General features: G+C 41.0%; 1 protein-coding gene across 8 annotated transcripts in view; it reads left to right on the forward strand.

The window, feature by feature from the left end:
• The window catches only part of SOX5 (SRY-box transcription factor 5), a 1,005,438-nt gene that overhangs the window by 910,158 nt on the left and 77,108 nt on the right, over nucleotides 1-18,172 (forward strand). For all 8 annotated transcript variants that reach the window (XM_087935225.1, XM_087935226.1, XM_087935221.1 and 5 more), the window contains one exon: nucleotides 17,225-17,402. In XM_087935225.1, the coding sequence (XP_087791351.1) occupies nucleotides 17,225-17,402 (178 nt within the window). The remainder of the gene's footprint in view (nucleotides 1-17,224; nucleotides 17,403-18,172) is intronic.

An 18,172-nucleotide genomic window follows, 5' to 3' on the forward strand; every position in this document is an offset into this window, starting at 1 on the left:
CAAAAACAAAACAAAAACCTCAGGTGTTTTTCCCTAGGATTTAAAGAGAGAAAAAAAAAGACTTTTGGCTTAGAAGGAGAGGAGAAATGATAACTAGGAGAGAAGAAACTTAAGTTTATCCCAAAGTATTTGAGCTTGAGCTTCAGTATCTCTCCTTTCAAAGGCCAGCCAGGGTTGATTTCGTTTAAAAGTGTCTGATTGGACTTCCTTGCAGTCCAGAGGACACTCCAGAGTTTTCTCCAACATCACAATTCGAAAGCAATGTCTGTGGTGGGGAGATTCAATACCGGTTCTTTCTGATGCCAGTCCAACACTTTAACAATCCCTCCGTAATGTCTCTTCTTCCTTTCCTATATCTTACTAATATTAGATGATTCTTCGGTGTTCTGTGTTTTTTCTCCATCCCTTTTGGGGGGACATTTACCAGTTACACCAGTTGAAAAACAAAGCAGGATGAGATATGAGCAGAGAGTCCTGAAGTGCTTATGACTCTATCTCTGTGTGCTCTCTCTGTCTCCCTCTCTCTCTCCCTCCCCCTCTCTCTTTCTCTGTCTCTTCCCCCTCCCACCCTCTCCCCCTCCTTCCCTCTCTCTTTCCTCTTCTCTCTCCCTCTCTCTCCCTCTCCTCCCTCCCTTCCTCTCTGTCTTCTCTGTCTCCCTCTCCTCTTCTTTCTCTTCCTCTCCCTCCCTCTCTCTTTCTTTGTCTCTTCCCCTCCCTCCCTCTCCCCCTCCTTCCCTCTCTCTCTTCCCCTTCTCCCTCCCTCTCTCCCCCTCATCTCCCTTCCTCTCTGTCTCTCTCTTCCCCTTCTCTTTCTGTCTCTCCCTCCCTCTTCCCCTCTCTTTCTCTGTCTTCCCTCTTGCCCTCCTTCCTCTCTCTCTTTCCCCTTCTCTCTCCCTCTCTCCCCCTCTCTCCCTCTTCTCCCTTCCTTCCTCTCTGTCTTCCCTCTCTCCCCTCCTTCCCCCTCTTTCCCTTCTCTCTTCCTCTCCCCTATCTCTCCCTTCTCTTCTCTCTCTCCCTCCCTCTCCCCCTCTTTCCCTCTTCCTCTCTCCCCCTCCTTCCCCCTTCTCTCTCCCTCTCCCCATCTCTCCCTTCTCTTTCTTTCTCTCCCCTCCTCTCCCTCCCTCTCTGTCTCTCTCTCTCTTCCCCCCTTCTCTCTCCCCCGTCTCTCCCTCCCTCTCTCATCGTGGAGAGAAATTATCTAATTCCACCATCCGTCATATGAACATCCTTGCTTAATTTAATACAATTATTCCATCAAGGAGGATAATCTCTGCAACATAATTCATTTACACAACATATTTCACAACCGTCTCTACCTCGCTCGTTTCTTATTACCGTGGCTGATAATTTCATGACTGCTGATGGGATAAGAGGAAGAGAGCAAAGAAAAGAACCCGGCTTGTGGGCTGGATGCTTCTCAGCTTGCCCAATGTGCGTTTTGTGTTTGTGTGTAGGGGCCAAAGCACAATGGATGCCTCTGGAGGCAACACCGGAAAAGCATTTACGTTGTGCCAGTTGCCGCCGGATGTCCATTATTGAAATATTTATTGGTCCAACATTTGGGGGATAAGCTAGCGAGTCGGCAGATAAGCCAGGGATGGCCGATATTCTTCAGCAGACAACAATGGCACAATTGTCGCTGGGCCCAGTGTGCCAGCCAAGGCAACACTATTGTGTGTTTATGGTGAAATGAAGATCTCTGTGAAAGAGGAGAACATCGGGAAGCGGGGAGGAGGTCTGGAGTTTTGTTTCCAAAGACATTGGGGGATATTATTATCCTCTTTTTTTTTTTTTTCCTCCACCACCCCTCTGTGGCTTCTCAGATCTCTCTGGCCTTGGCGACTGCTTCTCCCCATCAAGGGCATTTAGCAGGCTTCAGGAGGAAACGGAGGAGTTCCCAGAGGTCACGAAAAGCTGCTTTGATACACGAGCCACGTGTATCTGGTTCTTCAGCCCAGGCCATTTTAAGCCAGCTTGTCCCAAAGGGGCTTTTTCAAGAGACAATTGGGATTTCTTTGTTTTGCTTCTCATCCAAGAAGCGGCTTTGGTTCTTCAAGAACTGAAGTCTCTTGAAAAAGCATATTTGGGACAACCATGACCTGGGTGATGGAGAATCTCCACAGACATTCAGCCCAGCTCGCAGACCATCCCTGCCCATAGAGAGCACCCTCGAATGTGAAGGCGGGTCAGCATGTTTCACTGTTGATTGGCATCAGAGGCTCCTTTAAGACCGGAACATTCTGGGTGGATTCAGAAAAGGAGGAGGAGGAGGAGGAGGAGGAAGGAGGAGGAGGTGGAGGAGGAGGAGGAGGAAGGGGGAAGGGGGAAGAGGAAGGGATGAGGAGGAAGGAGGAGGAGGGGAGGAAGGGAGGAAGAGGAAGAAGACAAAGGAGGGTGAGGAAGGGGAGGAAGAGGAGGAGGAAGGAGGAGGAGGAGGAGGAAGGGGGTAAAGGAAGGGAAGAGGAGGAAGAAGGAGGAGGAGGAGGAAGGGGAAGAGGAAGGGAAGAGGAAGAGGAGAAAGAAAAAGAGAAAGGAGGAGGAGGAGGAAGAGGAGGAAGAAGGAGGAAGAAGAAGGAGGAGGAGCTGGAGGAGGAAGAGGAGGAAGAAGAAGAGGAAGGAGGAGGAAGGGAAGAGGAGGAAGAGAAGGAGGAAGAGGAGGAAGGGAAGAGGAAGAGGGGGAAGAGGAGGAAGAAGAAGGAGGAGGAGGTGGAGGAGGAGGAGGAAGGGGAGGAAGAGGAGGAAGAAGAAGAGGAAGGAGGAGAAGGAAGTCTCTTATGCTGGGCAGAGAAATTCTATAATTCTCTAGCCTTCCTTCCCCTTTCTTAAGTAATTGAAGGGCAAAGATATTGCCCCCATCTCCCCTGATAGCAGTCCATGCTCCTTTTTTCCTCGTGTTGTGATCTGTTAGCAGAGAAACAGAGAGATGGGCAACATACAAATTTCATGAATAAAATTAAGTAAATAAGTACCTAAAACTGGCCTCATTTTTGTCCAGATATGCCCCCCCACTCAAAAAAAGACCCCAGATTAATCTGTTGCATCTGAAGCAATAGCAATGTTAAATCAAGTTTTATATCTACATAATTTGTGCCAATTTAAGGTGTTCGCAAACGATGTCATTTAGAGAGAAATGGTACGAATGATGTATTTTTGGATTTAACAGACATTTGGGAATAACGGACATACCTCCCTCCGCCCACCCCAAATGATCTATTAAGTCAAGATGTTATTGTATTATCTTGACTCTTTTGTGGGCCAGGCCTTCATATTAAGACACGGGTGTCAAACTGACGTGACGTATCACAATGTTGTTTTGCCTTCGTGGAGATGAGGTGGCTGTGGCTTGCATATGACACATCCGGCCCATGGGCCATCACTTTGACAAGCCTGGATTAGGACATAACAGGAAGCCTAGCATTTGACTACAGCAAAAAGCTTTAATTAACCCCATTTTAGGGTACAACCTGTTATGTAAATGCAGCCACTGAAATGTGGATTTGTGGTCACCACATTGGGTACTGATGTATAAATAGAGCAATTTTCATGAATGTGTGAACTGAATAACAGTGTGAATGGAACAGGTCTCCCTAAAATGAGTAAAAATGAGCAGGCCTGCAAAGATCAATGATTCTTGGCTTCAGTGCTTTGGAGGAATAATAGAAACACATATCTCTCACATATGAAAGTTAATATCTGGGGAGGTTTCTTCATGTATACTTTATGAAACAACCAGCCATAATGAGGTGTGTTTGTATTTAACATTTATAAATCGTCCTTCTGCTGATTCAAGTGCCATGGGCAAGATACAATGGATTTAAAACTAGGTAATAAAAATCCATTGAACACTCTTATATTTTGTGTGTGTGCGGATACAGGCTCACACATGAACATTCAGAAGTCTTTTTATAAAAGCCCTCGGCAGATTTATAAAGGCGATTCTGAAAGAAGAGGTAGATTTTCATTCTCCTTTTTTCAAACTTAATAAAACTGGAGAGGATTAGCTTTGCTCCATATAATGATTTGTTGTTAAGCTGGCAATGATTCAGGAGATGGTTATTATAAAATAGCAGTTGAAATCCACTGGGTTATCAATAAAAAAAAACCTCACATCATTGCACAGACAGTTAAAGGAGTTTCCATGTGATATAGGAGAACAGCTAAAGCTGGGTGGGGGGAGAGTTAAATGCATCATCAGCTTAGAATTAATGTGTTGCCACAAATGGTCCAAGTCCCTTTTGAATTCTTTTGACTCTTATCTGGTGCCAATTTAGTATTGAACTTTAGTTGACTAGATTCTTGTTATAGGCTTAAGCAATACATCAGTACAACTTAACGTATACCTCTGATTCTTTCCACATGACACCTGAATGTGTTTAGAGAAAAACAGAACAAAATAGTTTTGACTATAGGAAAAAAGTGACTATAATGTTGATTTTGGAAAGTTATAAGTGGATTAAAGGGCAAGGTTAAGGGTTGACTTGAAAGAATATTTCCTATTAGGTGTTTTAAATTTTACAAAGATATGTGAAGATTTTGAAACTAATTGTGAAAAATTAATTGGAAAATATTGTTGATCAGGGAAGAAAATACAAGATGAAAGGGGACTTTAAAGGTTGACTAGAGACAACCAGAGGGACGTATTGGCTCAGGGGGCTAAGATGCTGAGCTTGTCGATCAAAAAGTCGGCAGTTTAGCAGTTCGAATCCCTAGCACCATGTAACAGAGTGAGCTCCTGTTCCTTGTCCCAGCTTCTGCCAACCTAGCAGTTCAAAAGCATGTAAAAATGCAAGTAGAAAAATGGGGACCACTTTGGTGGGAAGGAAACAGCGTTCCATGCGCCTTCGGCATTTTGTCATGCCGGCCACATGACCATGGAGACGTCTTTGGACAGCGCTGGCTCTTCGGCTTTCAAACAGAGATGAGCACCGCCCCCTAGAGCCGGGAACAACTAGTACATATGTGCGAGGGGAACCTTTACCTTTACCTAGAGAGAACCAGAGAGAACTACATATTACAATTAAAGGAAGATAGATGACAATACAATGGAGCAATATTACTTGATTGTGGACGAATTCAAAGATAGTTGGAAACAATGCATTCAGACATTACTCTTAAGACTATCTGCTACCATAAAAATGGACTTTAAAAAAGCTATGGGAGAAGAACAGGATTTATAGAAAAATACAGGGACTGAAACTGATTCGTATGGAATCAGAATGATATGGAAAAGGATGCCATACTGGATTAACAAATGAAACTGGCTGGTATATTAATAATTAAAAGGGGCACACAAATAATAAATCAGAAGAATGACTTCGATTCTTAGTATCTTAGATTTTCAAAAAAAAAAAAAGATATGTTAAACTAGGGGAGGAATTTCTGAGAGGGAACAAAGAGAAAATGATAAGAAATAGATATGTGGGCCATTATTTGAAGGGATTAGAGGTCAACCTTTTAAAAAGGAAACGGTGGGAATATAAAGTGGTTTTATCTAATCAAAATTATAATGTACTTTGTTTTTTTCTGGGCTTTTTAAAACTAGGACTGAATGACAAGGCTTTAAAGTTTGTTTAAAGATTGCAGATAAGTTATGGGAAGAGATTTCTTTTGCTGTATTTTTAGAGAAAGTGATAAGTTACTGTGTTAAAAGGGAAAGAACACAAAACTGATTTATTTGACTGAAGTTAAAATACTCCTGGTAGCTCCTTATGGATTTTGTTGATTAGGGCTGCGGGATGAGATTTTGTAATTTGACTATTGATAAGAGATAAGATGTAGAAAGAAGAGATATTTTATTGAAATATCAAATAAATTATTGAAGTTGTTTGTATTTGTCTGGAGGGAGGAGTTGTTTCTTTATGTACTTTTTTATTATATATTTTCTTTGGGCTTCTTTTTACTTATAGTCTTCCTAGTTTGGTATTAATTTTTATTTTTGTATTTGCAAACTGTCATAAAAATATTATTTAAAAATGATGGAGAAAGATTGCTTTCCCCAAGCATTTTAAATTCCAGTTTTTTTAAAAAAAAACACAGACATTTTTCATCACATGTAGAATTTGAGATTCAAACTTAGGTCATTCCCAAAGTTTCCCATCCAATCTGCACATGTGACAGTCAGAAATTTACAATCCAGAGGGTGTTGTTCTTAATGCTGTGTTAAAGTCAAAATTTTGTCATTTGCTCTATTTTCAAAAGAAATACTTTATTTATTTTATATTATTAATTGTTTGCTAGCTTGTTTATTTGATTCCGAATCCTGCACTGTTCCCAAATGACTCTTGGAGACTGACTTAAAAAAAACATTTAAAAAAATGAAAATAATTAAAAAAGAAAAGAACTATGAGCAAACAAAACTCATGTTACATGAGAAAAAATTCCATCAAGGATTTGGTCTAAATTCCAGTCCTAAGAGCAAAGACGTATTTTCAAAGGCTTGAGGAACCTCTATAAAGGAGGTATCCTGAGGAGATGAGTGATATTGTAGATATCCATCTGTAGGACCCAAAGACTTAAAGACCTCCTCACCACCAATCAATACTCAGATGAGCAGAGATTAACATCAAAATTAACATTAGACTAGAGGTGGTGTTCAGCCGGTTCGGATCAGTTCTGGTGTACCAGTAGCGGACCTCTGACTGGCCCCGCCCACCGTTTTCTCTCCTATATTCCCTTGTTTTTTAGCTCAGCTGATTTGCGCAGCAGTGGATTGCCACGCCTCAGCTGAGCTAAAAAACAGCTCAGCTCTCCAGCGCTGACACACAGGGTGGTTTTCGAGCACAGTGCATGCGCGCAAAGCAATGCATTAGACATGCACACACGCAAAGCACACTCTCATCGAACCGGTAGGAAAAAATGTGGAATCCTACCACTGCATTAGACTAACAACCAAGAAGCAAACAATACCCCAATCCAGGAACTGCCAAAGCTAACACTAAACAGCCCACCTGAAGAACCACTAGAGCACTTATGAACAGTCCTCGCACTTATAACTGTTACACCAAAGATGCTTTTTCAAGAGGCAACTGAACTTTCTTTGTTTTTTTTTTTTTAAGCTGTTTTGCTTCTTATCCAAGAAGCTTCTTCAGCTATAACTGTTGCAACTCCCACAACTCAGTCATCTGATCAAAATTTGGGCACTGGGCAATTAGCATATATTTATCATGATCATATGATCATCATTTGCAACCTTCCCAGCTGGCTTCTGAAAAGTCAACTGGAGAAGCCAGATTCATTTAATGATTCTGTGATCCATTTAAAAACTGTAGTGATTCACTTAGCAACTATCACAAAAAGAAATCATAAAATCGGGCATGACTCACTTAACAATCATCCAAAACAACCTGATATTCTGATTCCAATCGTGGTTGCAAATCAAGGAGAAGTGGTAGCACACTGGTTAGAATGCAGCATCACAGGCAAATTCTACCTAAAGCCAGGAGTTCGATCCTGACCAGTTCAAGGTTGACTCAGCCTTCCATTGTTTTGAGGTCGGTAAAATGAGGACCCAGATTGTTGGGGGAAATTTGCTGTATCTGTATATCTGTAAACTGCTTAGAGAGGGTTGTAAAACACTATATAAGTCCTATTGCAATTGCTACCTGTATAGTTATGGCAACTGATAATTTGTCCCCCTCCTCTCTCTCATACACACACATCTTCTTTATATTCCTCTTGCATCCAGGATCAGGTAAATATAGCATTTGTATCAAGATTACACCTTGCTCTCTTTGAATGTAATTTTTGATGTAAGTCACTGTTTTCAGTGCTGATGTAACTTCAAGCGGTTGCTAAACGAATGCTTTAAAACAAGGACTACCTATATTCCAACATAATTTATGATGATCTGTAGGAGCCAAGCCGGCTGATCTAGAAGGCGGAGTTAAACTTGTCATCAGGTTAGAGTCATTCTGTTGCCACAAAAGACTCAAGCCCAGACCCCCGTGAATTCCACTGATCTTATCTAGTGCCAATTTAGCTTTGACCATTAGTTGACTAGATTCTTGTGTATAGATGGCAATAATAAACTCCTCTGTGCTGGGAACTCAACAAATGCTATGGGTTAGTTCAGTGGTGGGATTCAAACGTTTTTTACTATCAGTTTTGTGGGCATGGCTTAGTGGGCAGGAGAAGGATACTGTAAAATCTCCCGTCAGAGGTGGGATTTGCCGGTTCTCCAAACTACTCAAAATTTCCACTACCAGTTCTCCAGAACTGGTCAGAAGCTGCTGAATACCACCTCTGGAGAATATATATATACACAGTATATTCCAAGGATGTTCACATGATGTACGTTTGTCTGCACTTAGTTTCCCTTGGCTGTTCCTCAGAAAAGAAATGTGTAGGAATCAACAGGTGATTAAGTCCACTTCGCCTATATTATCATAGGCCAATGCAGTTTTACAAAAAATGTAATTGCACAGGATGAATCGTTCCTTTCAGTGCTCAAAACCACTGGAGCTCCATTAGAGGACCATTAAGAGCTCATTGAAGGCAATAGGACTGCTCTCATAATCACTCCCAAGGAATTCTGTTTCTGGAATGCCACTTTAGTGCTTGCCGGGCTGAAAGAAGAGAAAAAAGATTTCCTGTTTCTCCTCCTTTATTATGCTGGCTATTATTATGAAGCCCCAGCTGTGTCTCAGGAAGGTTCTTTAATGTCATATTTAACTTTAAAAAAAGAACCCTCCTTTTTCTGTGAGAGTTAAAGCACAGTTGATTCAGTATTAAGGTTAGATTTACATGGTGACAATTACAAAAGGCTGAAGGGAGTGTGATATCTAACAAGGAGGATAAAACTGATTGGCTCCAAAGCTGACTTGCTAGAAAGGATTGTCAGGAAGCAGAATAATTGTTTTATTTGAATTCAGTGTTTATTTCTGGGGTTTAGGAATTGTAGAGTATCAATCAAAGCGGTTGAAGGAGAAGCAGTTTATTGGAGGAACTTGAGGGCGGTGTGAAAAGAGGAATCAGCCTAGAATCCCTACATCATGGGTGTCAAACTCAAGGCCTGCGAGCCAGATCCGGCCCGCAGGGTATTTAGATCTGGCCTGCAAGGCCACCCTGGAAACAAAGGACTGGCCTGCAGTGCCTCTGCCACAGAAAACAGAGCTCAGGAGGACATTACAACCCAAAACGGGGCCTGGGGGGAGATGGGGTGCACAGCCCCCTCGGGCTCCGTTTCCACTGGCAGAGGGCTAGCAAAACCATTTAAAAGCAAAACAAAATAAAAGGAGAAGTGTTTCCCATTTTGCATTTGAGCATCCAAGAAGGGAAAGGAAAGGAGAAAGGGAAAGAGAAAGAGAAAAGAAAAAGAAGGAAAGATGAAAAGAGAGCCAGGAAGGAAAAATAAGGAAAGAGAAGAAGGAAGAAGAAAGGGAGAATGAAGAGGGAAGGAAAGAGAAGAGAAGAGAAGAGAAGAGAAGAGAAGAGAAGAGAAGAGAAGAGAAGAGAAGAGAAGAGAAGAGAGGAGGGAGGGAGGGAGGGAAGGAAGGAAGGAAGGAAGGAAGGAAGGAAGGAAGGAAGGAAGGAAGGAAGGAAGGAAATTATAATGAGATGGAGGAAGGGTCTGAGGGAAGTCCTTCCTTAGCACTTGGGCACCACAGATTCCCCCAACATGAGTGACATTGAGCTGGCCATGCCCACCCTGTTCACAAACACACACACCCCAAGATCAAACACAACCCTGATGCATCCCTCAATGAAATCGAGTTTGACACCTCTGCCCTTCATAGTCATAAGTGAAATAGGTCCAACCCCGCTTGAATTTCATCTAACTCCAAGCATGTGTAGTGTTTAATTGAGAAGATTCTTGTGTGTAGGCTTTTCAGCAATACAGGTTGTCCTCGAACTACAACTACAGTGAATCTGGCTTCCCACCCATTGACTCTGCTTGTCATAAGGTCGCAAAAGGGGGTCACATGTCCTTGGGACACTGCAACCCACAAAAATATGAGTCAGTTGCCAAGTGTCTGAATTTTGATCATGTGACCATGGGGATTATTCAGAGTTTTGCAGTGGCAGAAAAAATAAAAATGGCTGAGGCTTCATTTAACATCTTTATAAACGTAATAAGTAGATTTTACAATACCAGTTGTAGATTTCTCCAACATGGAGCAAACTCAGACAGAAACCTCTTTCAAGTAACTTCAGTAAGCAAGTTAGTTTCTCTTTTACTTTAGTTCAGCAGGCAAGCAAGAGGAGAGAAGCAATTTCATTTCAATAGACAGACTCAGAGCTCAACATAGCTGCAGAGTTGCAGAGCTTAATATAAAGCCACGCCTAGACTTCTTCTAGTTTCAGTTTCCAAACTGTCCTCATTGTCTGATTTAGTTGCTATGCCTATTGATTGGCTGACCTTGTTACCATGCTCTATTCCAGTTCCATGAATATACTCTGACAGGGATGCCGCAACAGTTGTAAGTTGTAAGAAACGGTCATAAGTCACTTTTTTCAGTGCCATTGTAACTTCCGCTAAAGTCACTAAATGAGCTGTTGTAAGTCGAGGAAATTATGGAAAGTAGGAAGTGTGGAAAGTGGAATATGTACCCTTTGGAGAAACTGGCCTCAAACATTAAGGGAGAAAAAAAAAGGAACTCAGTTTACAAAACTAGATTTGAAGAAATTGAGCTGTCTTTTATTTCATTCTACTTCTTTCATCCATCAAGTGGCCTTTCTTTATCTCAGGTATTATTATGGAAACTTTTCTTCTGATGAATGGCTCATGAACAGCCCCTTGTGTATTTTAAGCAAAGGCCAAAGATGCCAATAGCTCAAAAGCTCAACCTTTGTTATATTTTTCTCTTAATTTTGAATGATTGATACTGTTGCTTCATATTAACAATTTTTCTTGGATTTTTTTTTTTATGTAAAAACATTTGGAACTTTAAAAAAGATTTCACATTTCCCACAATATATTACTTATGTCCGTGTGACTAGATGGTTCTCTGTGATACCAATAAAAGGATAATATTTGTAGCTCAGGGTTGACATGAGGTGCACTCTGGGCTTGATTGTTTTCTTGAAGACATTTCATTACCCAACTAGGTAACATCATCAGTGCTAGCGATGATTGTTTTTGAGTCAGTCTTTTCTTATGGTTGCTGAGACAGTACTACACTGGATTATCAGATTTTTTTAAAATTGTATTTTTTATAACCCAACCTTTTAGAGGTTTAGAGCAATGATAGCCATTGATGCAGTCAGCTCACTTAAAATACTCCACTTCCAATGATGGATGCTTGGGTGGATGGATGGATGAATGGATGGAGAAGGAGAGTTTTAGTAATGGAACAAGGAGCAAAGAGAAAAATTAAATTTTGAAAGAAACATTAAAACAAAATTTGAGTGTCTCTGAAACATTTAGACAATCTGAGAATTAAGGGACCTGCTCATGATTTGACCATCAAGTTTCCCATAGGATTTAACCATTTAACCAGAATAACAATGTGAGTGTTGAGAACTTACAATGAAACCACAAATTCTATGCATAAACCAAAGAGCTTGCGTCATAACGTTGCTGCAATCATTTTGTCATTTGCTTCTTCCTGCAGAGGCTAATGTTTTCCCCTTATTGCAGAAGCCAGAGTGACTTTTATATTTTTATTATATCTTATTTTTCAAGTAGAATCACATCAGGGAATAGATGACATGTTGTGACATTGGACAGGGCAGTCTCATATTGTGGTGGTCAGTAGATCTCAACGTAAAAAATGTCCTTGGCTGACCAAGCTTGGGCTAGGGGTGTTCCTTCTCTACTGCATCATCAGATTGATGGTACCTTCAGCCCTGTAGGAGGGAAATGAAAATTTTAGCCATGAAGTTGAGTATGAGATTTCAACACTCATATCCAGGTAATGCTCTTCAAACCAACTCAGATGAAGCATAAAAGACTAGCATGATCATCTTTCGTAATGATGGCTTTCTTTTGTAGGCGGAAAAAAAAAGGAAGTGGCGTCTACCTAATTATTATAAACCCATCCTAACAATGCAACACTAATATATTTTGCAGTAATTGTCTCCTCTCCCTCCCTATAGTTTGTGATGTGCCTTCTTCACAGATGAGATCATTAGCTTTTGATAGATGCAACAAAGCAAACTGTAGAACACAGAAATTCAGCTAATATAGGCAACACCAACTTTCATGTGCATTCAGAATCTTCTCACCCTAATAATCAAGATTGGTGCTGGCTTATACTAGGCGCCTTTATTTTGACAAGTACACAGGCATGCTTGGCTCTGGGGTTATATCGCCACAAATAAATAAACAAAAGCTGGGACCTTGTAAAAGCATAGTGTAGACGCTCTTTCTTTATGCGTTTATTGGTTAGTCTTCCAAACCGCCACAATCAAAAAAGACTCTCATAATTAATTGTGATCTCTCTCGCTCTTTAGCAAAGAGAGTTTAAGAGCAACAGTTGACAATGCTTCCAAAGTGGTACATTAACAATTCATCTTCCCAAACCCTTTTTCATAGAAACGTAGAAAACTCTCTCTTTCTCTCTCTCTCTCTCTCTCCTCACAAATGCAGCTATTTTCACATACCATTGTCCAGTTCCATTTTGTTGTTGTTGTCTAATCAGAAATTCCTCCCTGTGCCTGAAATGCAGCAGCTTTACATCTTTAAAGAGTTCTGGGCCGAGTCTTTTGCTTCCTTTCCTGTTGCCCCGGGTTTGAAGTTGGTATTGAGTTCAGTTCAAGAGAGGAGGCAAAAGAATGAACTTCCGGTTTGAGCTTTTTCAGCGACAGACCGAAACCTCGTCTCTGTGAGGCTTCGATCCGTACTCACCGCTGGAACGCCCCGAGCTGGCTGGTTTCAGGGCTAAGCCACCCCATAGAGGTGGTGAAGAGGGGGGAGACTGCCAGCAGGGTTGAGGAGAGCCGCATCTCTCCTCCCCAGCTGGCCATTACTCCCTTTCCCGAAAGCAGTTGTAGGGGTAGCCAGATATGGCCACCACAAAGAACTCGACCAGAAAAGAATGTGCAGGAGGAAGATAAGAGAAAGTTTTGGTTGACCGGGTCAAACAGCAAAAGCAACAAATAAGGTACCCTGGAATTGAAACTGTTAAAAAACAATAACATTGTTCCCTAAGATTTCTAAGCTGCAAAGGAGAGAGAAAATGGAAAATATTTGGTTTTCTCTTTTTCCTATACTGACAGCTAAGAGACTTAAGCAAGAAATTAGAAAAAAATCCACTTTGACACCAATAGGCATTTAATGCTGAAAATAAAAAGTCAAAGGGATAATAAAGATTTCTGGATAATTAAAAGCTTTTGAAAACAGGAAAGGAGAGAAAAAGAATAAAAGGGTAGGATCTGGAAGGGAGGAGACTGCCTGGAATGTACAGCAAAATCTCAACAAGACTTCCAAAAGATACATTTTAACTGAAATATTGCAACAAAAACCCCAGGAAGAGAAAGTCAAAAAAGAAATAAGAAGATATAACTCGGGACTGTCTGGATTACTTGATGATTTCTGGATTCTTGGTTATTGTTTTGAATGACTAAAATCAATTGGGTGGTTGTTTAAAACTGTTTAAAATGGCCCCACTTTTAGAAGAACTGAAAATGGAACTTAAAAAGTACAAAGAAGATGCACAAGAAGGAAGAGGTTCTTTTGGCTTCGTATTTCAGTTTTTAGAAATGGAGATTTGGAATTATGAGAAACAACAAGAAATGCCTGCAGAACAAGAAGATTGTGACAAAGAAGAAGCCATCTTTAATGAACAAGTAATCTTAGATGGAGGGGAAAAAAGGAAAGGTGGGGGGGAAAGAGAATGGAAAGTTTAAGATTGGGAAAAATAACTCCCCCCCCAAAATAGGGTGAAAAATAACTATAAAATCAGAAAGCAACAGAAGAGGGAAATGCAGAAGAGAGATTTAGAACTAGAGAGACAAGAGGGTAAAAAGGGGAGGGAGAAGATGAGAGGGAAGAAAGAAAGGAAAAGAAGTTATAAAGGACAGAAGCAAAATATAGAGAAACAGGTCCTATTTAGAGATAATGGGTGAAAATTTAATGGAAAAAGGGATTCTGCAAAGGTACATAAGATAGTATGGTTATATTAGAAGCAGAAACAATTTTAGAAAATATGAAACAATGTATGATTAAAATGTCTGATAAAATAGCTATTGTAATTCAGTGGAATGCTTGTCAATAAATAAATGTAACAAAAGGTATATTTAATGATTTATAAAACATATGTGAAGAGAAATAAGGGAAAAAATAATTATGGAGATTATATGTGTTTTTAAGGAAGTATGATATTTAATTGAAAAGAAGTGTTAAAGATGTTAAGATTTTAATGATTATTAATGATAGAACTGAACTGGAATGGAATGAGGGTTTATAATTACATATATTTACAATCTTTCTTTTCTTTTTTAAAAGAATATAGTGTGTATTATAAGAATGTGCCAAGCAGAATTCGATTGGAAGTTATGTATTATGTATTATATTGAAGGTCATAACCTTAAGGTATATATTGTAGTTTAAATAACAATTGAATGGATGTAATTAAAAGATATAAAGGTGTCATACTCCAATTAGTAAATACAGGAGAAAATTTGTTTAATGAGAAAAGATAATATGAAATTGAAAGTATAAATATAATGATTTGAATTGAGATGAGATAAGATAATCAAAATAAAATTGAGAAAATTAAAAGAGGGGAAAAACTATATAGAAAATGTAAAATAGTATAAGATATGGAATAGAATACAAAAAGGAGCATGAAATTGAGTTTTGTGTCTGTATAAAGAAGTTCAACCTGGGACCATGCTATTTTCAAAAAAGATGTTTTACTTGTATTTTGTATGTGTGAAAACCCAAATAAACTTTATTTTAAAAAAGAGAGAGGAGGCAAAAGAAGTAGCAGAATTTGAATTCACATGGGAGGCAGGTGATAAATAGTAATGGTAAATGTTCCCTTTGCACCTATGTGCTAGTCATTTTCGGCTCTAAGGGGTGGTGCTCATCACCGTTACAAAGCCGAAGAGCCAGCGCTGCCCAAAGACATCTCCGTGGTCATGTGGCCGCCATCACTAAAAGGCTGAAGTTTGGTGTTACCTTCCCACCAAAGTGGTCCCTATTTTTCTACTTACCTGCTTTCGAACTGCTAGGTTGGCAGAAGCTGGGACCAGTAATGGGAGATCACTCTGTTACACGGTGCTAGGGATTCAAACTGCCAAACTGCTGACCTTTCTGATTGACAAGTTCAGTGTCTTATCCACTGAGCCATTGCGTCCCTCAGGTGATAAACAGAGGTGTCAAATACCGATCTTTAACTTAAAAGAAAGCTCTTGTATAGGATACCGGTAGTCCTTGATTTATAAACAGTCACTTAGCAACTGTTTGGAATTATGATGGACGAGACCCTCGCCCCTCCAAAAAATAGATACTTATAATCCATTTTAAAAATTCCAAAATCTACCCTCCCACAGTTACGTGAATGCATTTTTGGCACTCAGAAAGAGACTCATATTTATTGCCATTTGCAACACCCCATAATCCACATGGCCACAGTTTAAATTTTTGCCAGAAGCCAGCATTTTCATCAAGATTCCAGCAAAAAAAGGCCCATAACAAAGAATGGATTTGCTTAGCAACCAGATGTTCACTGAACAACTGCATTGTTCATTTCAACTGCAGGTTTGCCATACACTAAACAAATAAATAAACCACAGCGTTCAGATAATAACTGCTGCAAAATAGGTTGTAAAATTGGCTCTGCTCTCATCATGACCCATTTACAACTATCATGGCTTACGACCGTAAATGCGAGGCTCAATTATGGTTGTAACTTGAGGACCACATTTATGTTGTGAGCATGAGTACACACAGGGCGGGCCGATGGCTATGCCACTGGGCTTGTCAGTTGGAAAGCCAGCAGCCAAGGTTAGAGACCTGAGCTCCATGCAACGGGATGAGCTCCCATCCTCAGCCCAGCAACTGCCAACCTAGCAGTTTGAAAGCAATGCAAATGTGACTAGATAAATAGGTACTACTTTGGTGGGAAGGTAACAGTTGTCTCTGATGTCATGCTGGTCACGTGACCACAGAAATGTCTTTGAACACCGCTGGCTCAATGGCCTTGAAAAAGAGATGAACACCACCCTGTTGTGGTTCACCAGCAGCAGGTGCGGATGGCTGAGGTCTTGGAGAGCAAGGACTCAGATGAGGGGCCTGCGTGTGAGGCAGGGATGGGGCCAGGACCATCAGTGGAATGCTGCCTTCAGAGATTGTGGAGGCTGGCAACAGTGATGAAGAGGTCCCTGAGGAGCCTGTACCCAGTGTGCATGCATGCAGGGCTGCTTGAAGGAAAGAGCAGCTGCAGCAGCTTGGGCGACTCGGGAGTAAGGCTGCAAGGTAATGGCCCCTCCCTTAAGAGTTAAAAGCCAGCTGAGAAACTGGAATTCTTTGCAGGAAGCAAAGAAGTTTTTGCACTCAAGCCTTGTGGACTTTGGACTCTCTTAGTTGGTGTTTGGAGACTCTTGTATTTGAACTATTTCTTGGCAACTTTATCTAGTGTTCTTGACAGCCTTGCACAACCTTAGCAAGGCTAATTCTTATCAGAGACAATTAGTTTGAAACAGGGAAGGAATGGAATTCATAAAGAATCATTAAAAGGTTTTGTTGTTCCCTCTGTTTCATGTTTGTTTCCTTGGAACAAGGTTTGGGTCAGAACACACCCCTATAGTCATCAACAACTCATAGAATAAAATCCGCAGAGACTCCTTTACCTTATTTTTATAAACACACACAGGGACATGTTCACCTGTTAGGTGTAGGGAAAAAATGATGCAAGAGGCAGAAGTTCTCAGACCCTAGAGAGCAAAAATATGCAGAAGATTAATCATATTAAAGTCAATCCTCTTTCCCAGCTACTTTCGGACTAATGTTCCTTCCCTTCTCCCAACTTTGTGGATTTTCGCAGAAGTTCGATTGCAAAGGGGCAGACCAAACCATGTTTCTTTTAGAGCAGGAGTCTCCAACTTTACAACTTGTGGACATCAACTCCCAGAATTCCTCAGCCAGCATGAGGAATACTGGGAGTTGAAGTCCAGAAGTCGTAAACTTACTAAGGTCGGAGACCCCTGATTTAGAGGGACAAATACAGAGAGTGGAATTACGTCTGACATCCAAGTTGACAGGAGCTGCTATTAGTGGTGGCCAAACCAACAACCGTACGGTGCAACTTATGGCTCGGTCTTCTTATTTCCATTTCAGGATGACGTGGCCCAGCCGTTGAATCTCTCAGCAAAGCCCAAGACAAATGACAGCAAGTCTCCTTCGTCACCTACTTCTCCTCACATGCCATCATTGAGAATAAACAGCGGGTGCAGCTCGTTGAAATCTTCAGTGCCAGCAACGTTAGCTAGTCCATCAGCCAGAGTCAACACAATAGGTAAGAAGATCTATTTTGCTTGAAGTCAGCCATTTATAGCCTCTGGGCCTCTTAAGCTGCCATGCCTTCTCTCCCATATCCTGTGATTGGATCACAAATATCGGAGCCATTTTTCAAGGGTTTGCAAAGAGATAAGATTGATTAAGGGAAGCATTTGTTCCCTACAGGCCTTCCGATCTCGTCCTTACCATTCATAACGCTTCTAGAATATAACATACATTCAACAAGACAATTGTGGGTGTGAGTTGTGGTGGCTCTCGATCAACATTATAGTCAACTTTGCACGTAAAAACCAAATAAATTTATGCTTGCAATATTGACATCCTAAATTGTAAATTAACATTGATAGAATATTTTTCTTTCTTTCTCTCTTTCCTGTTCTCAATATTCTAAGCCAAGGGTGTCAAGCTCAATTTCATTGAGGGCCACATTAGGTCTGTGGTTGACTCTGGGGGGGAGGGGCAGGCTGCCATGGCTGACTGGGTAGGTGTGGCCAGTTTGACGGCACTCACTGGATGTGGCCAACTGGGTGGGCATGGTCAGCTGGGTGGGCATGGCCAGCTTTACACCATTCCCCAAACTGCTGGCATATTTCCTCTTCGTAATGGGTAGACCGTGTCGAAGCGACGCAGGCCTTGAGTTTGACACCCCTGTTCTAAGCCATCTAGATCAGGGGTCGCCAACCTTTTGGACCTCAGGGACCACCAAACTCATAATTTTAGACCCCAGGGACCACTAACTGATTCTGTGGGCGTGGCCTAATTTGTGGG

This window comes from Pseudonaja textilis, chromosome 5 (assembly GCF_049901715.1).
Source record: "Pseudonaja textilis isolate UNSWEBS1 chromosome 5, rPseTex1.2, whole genome shotgun sequence".
NCBI lineage: Eukaryota > Metazoa > Chordata > Lepidosauria > Squamata > Elapidae > Pseudonaja > Pseudonaja textilis.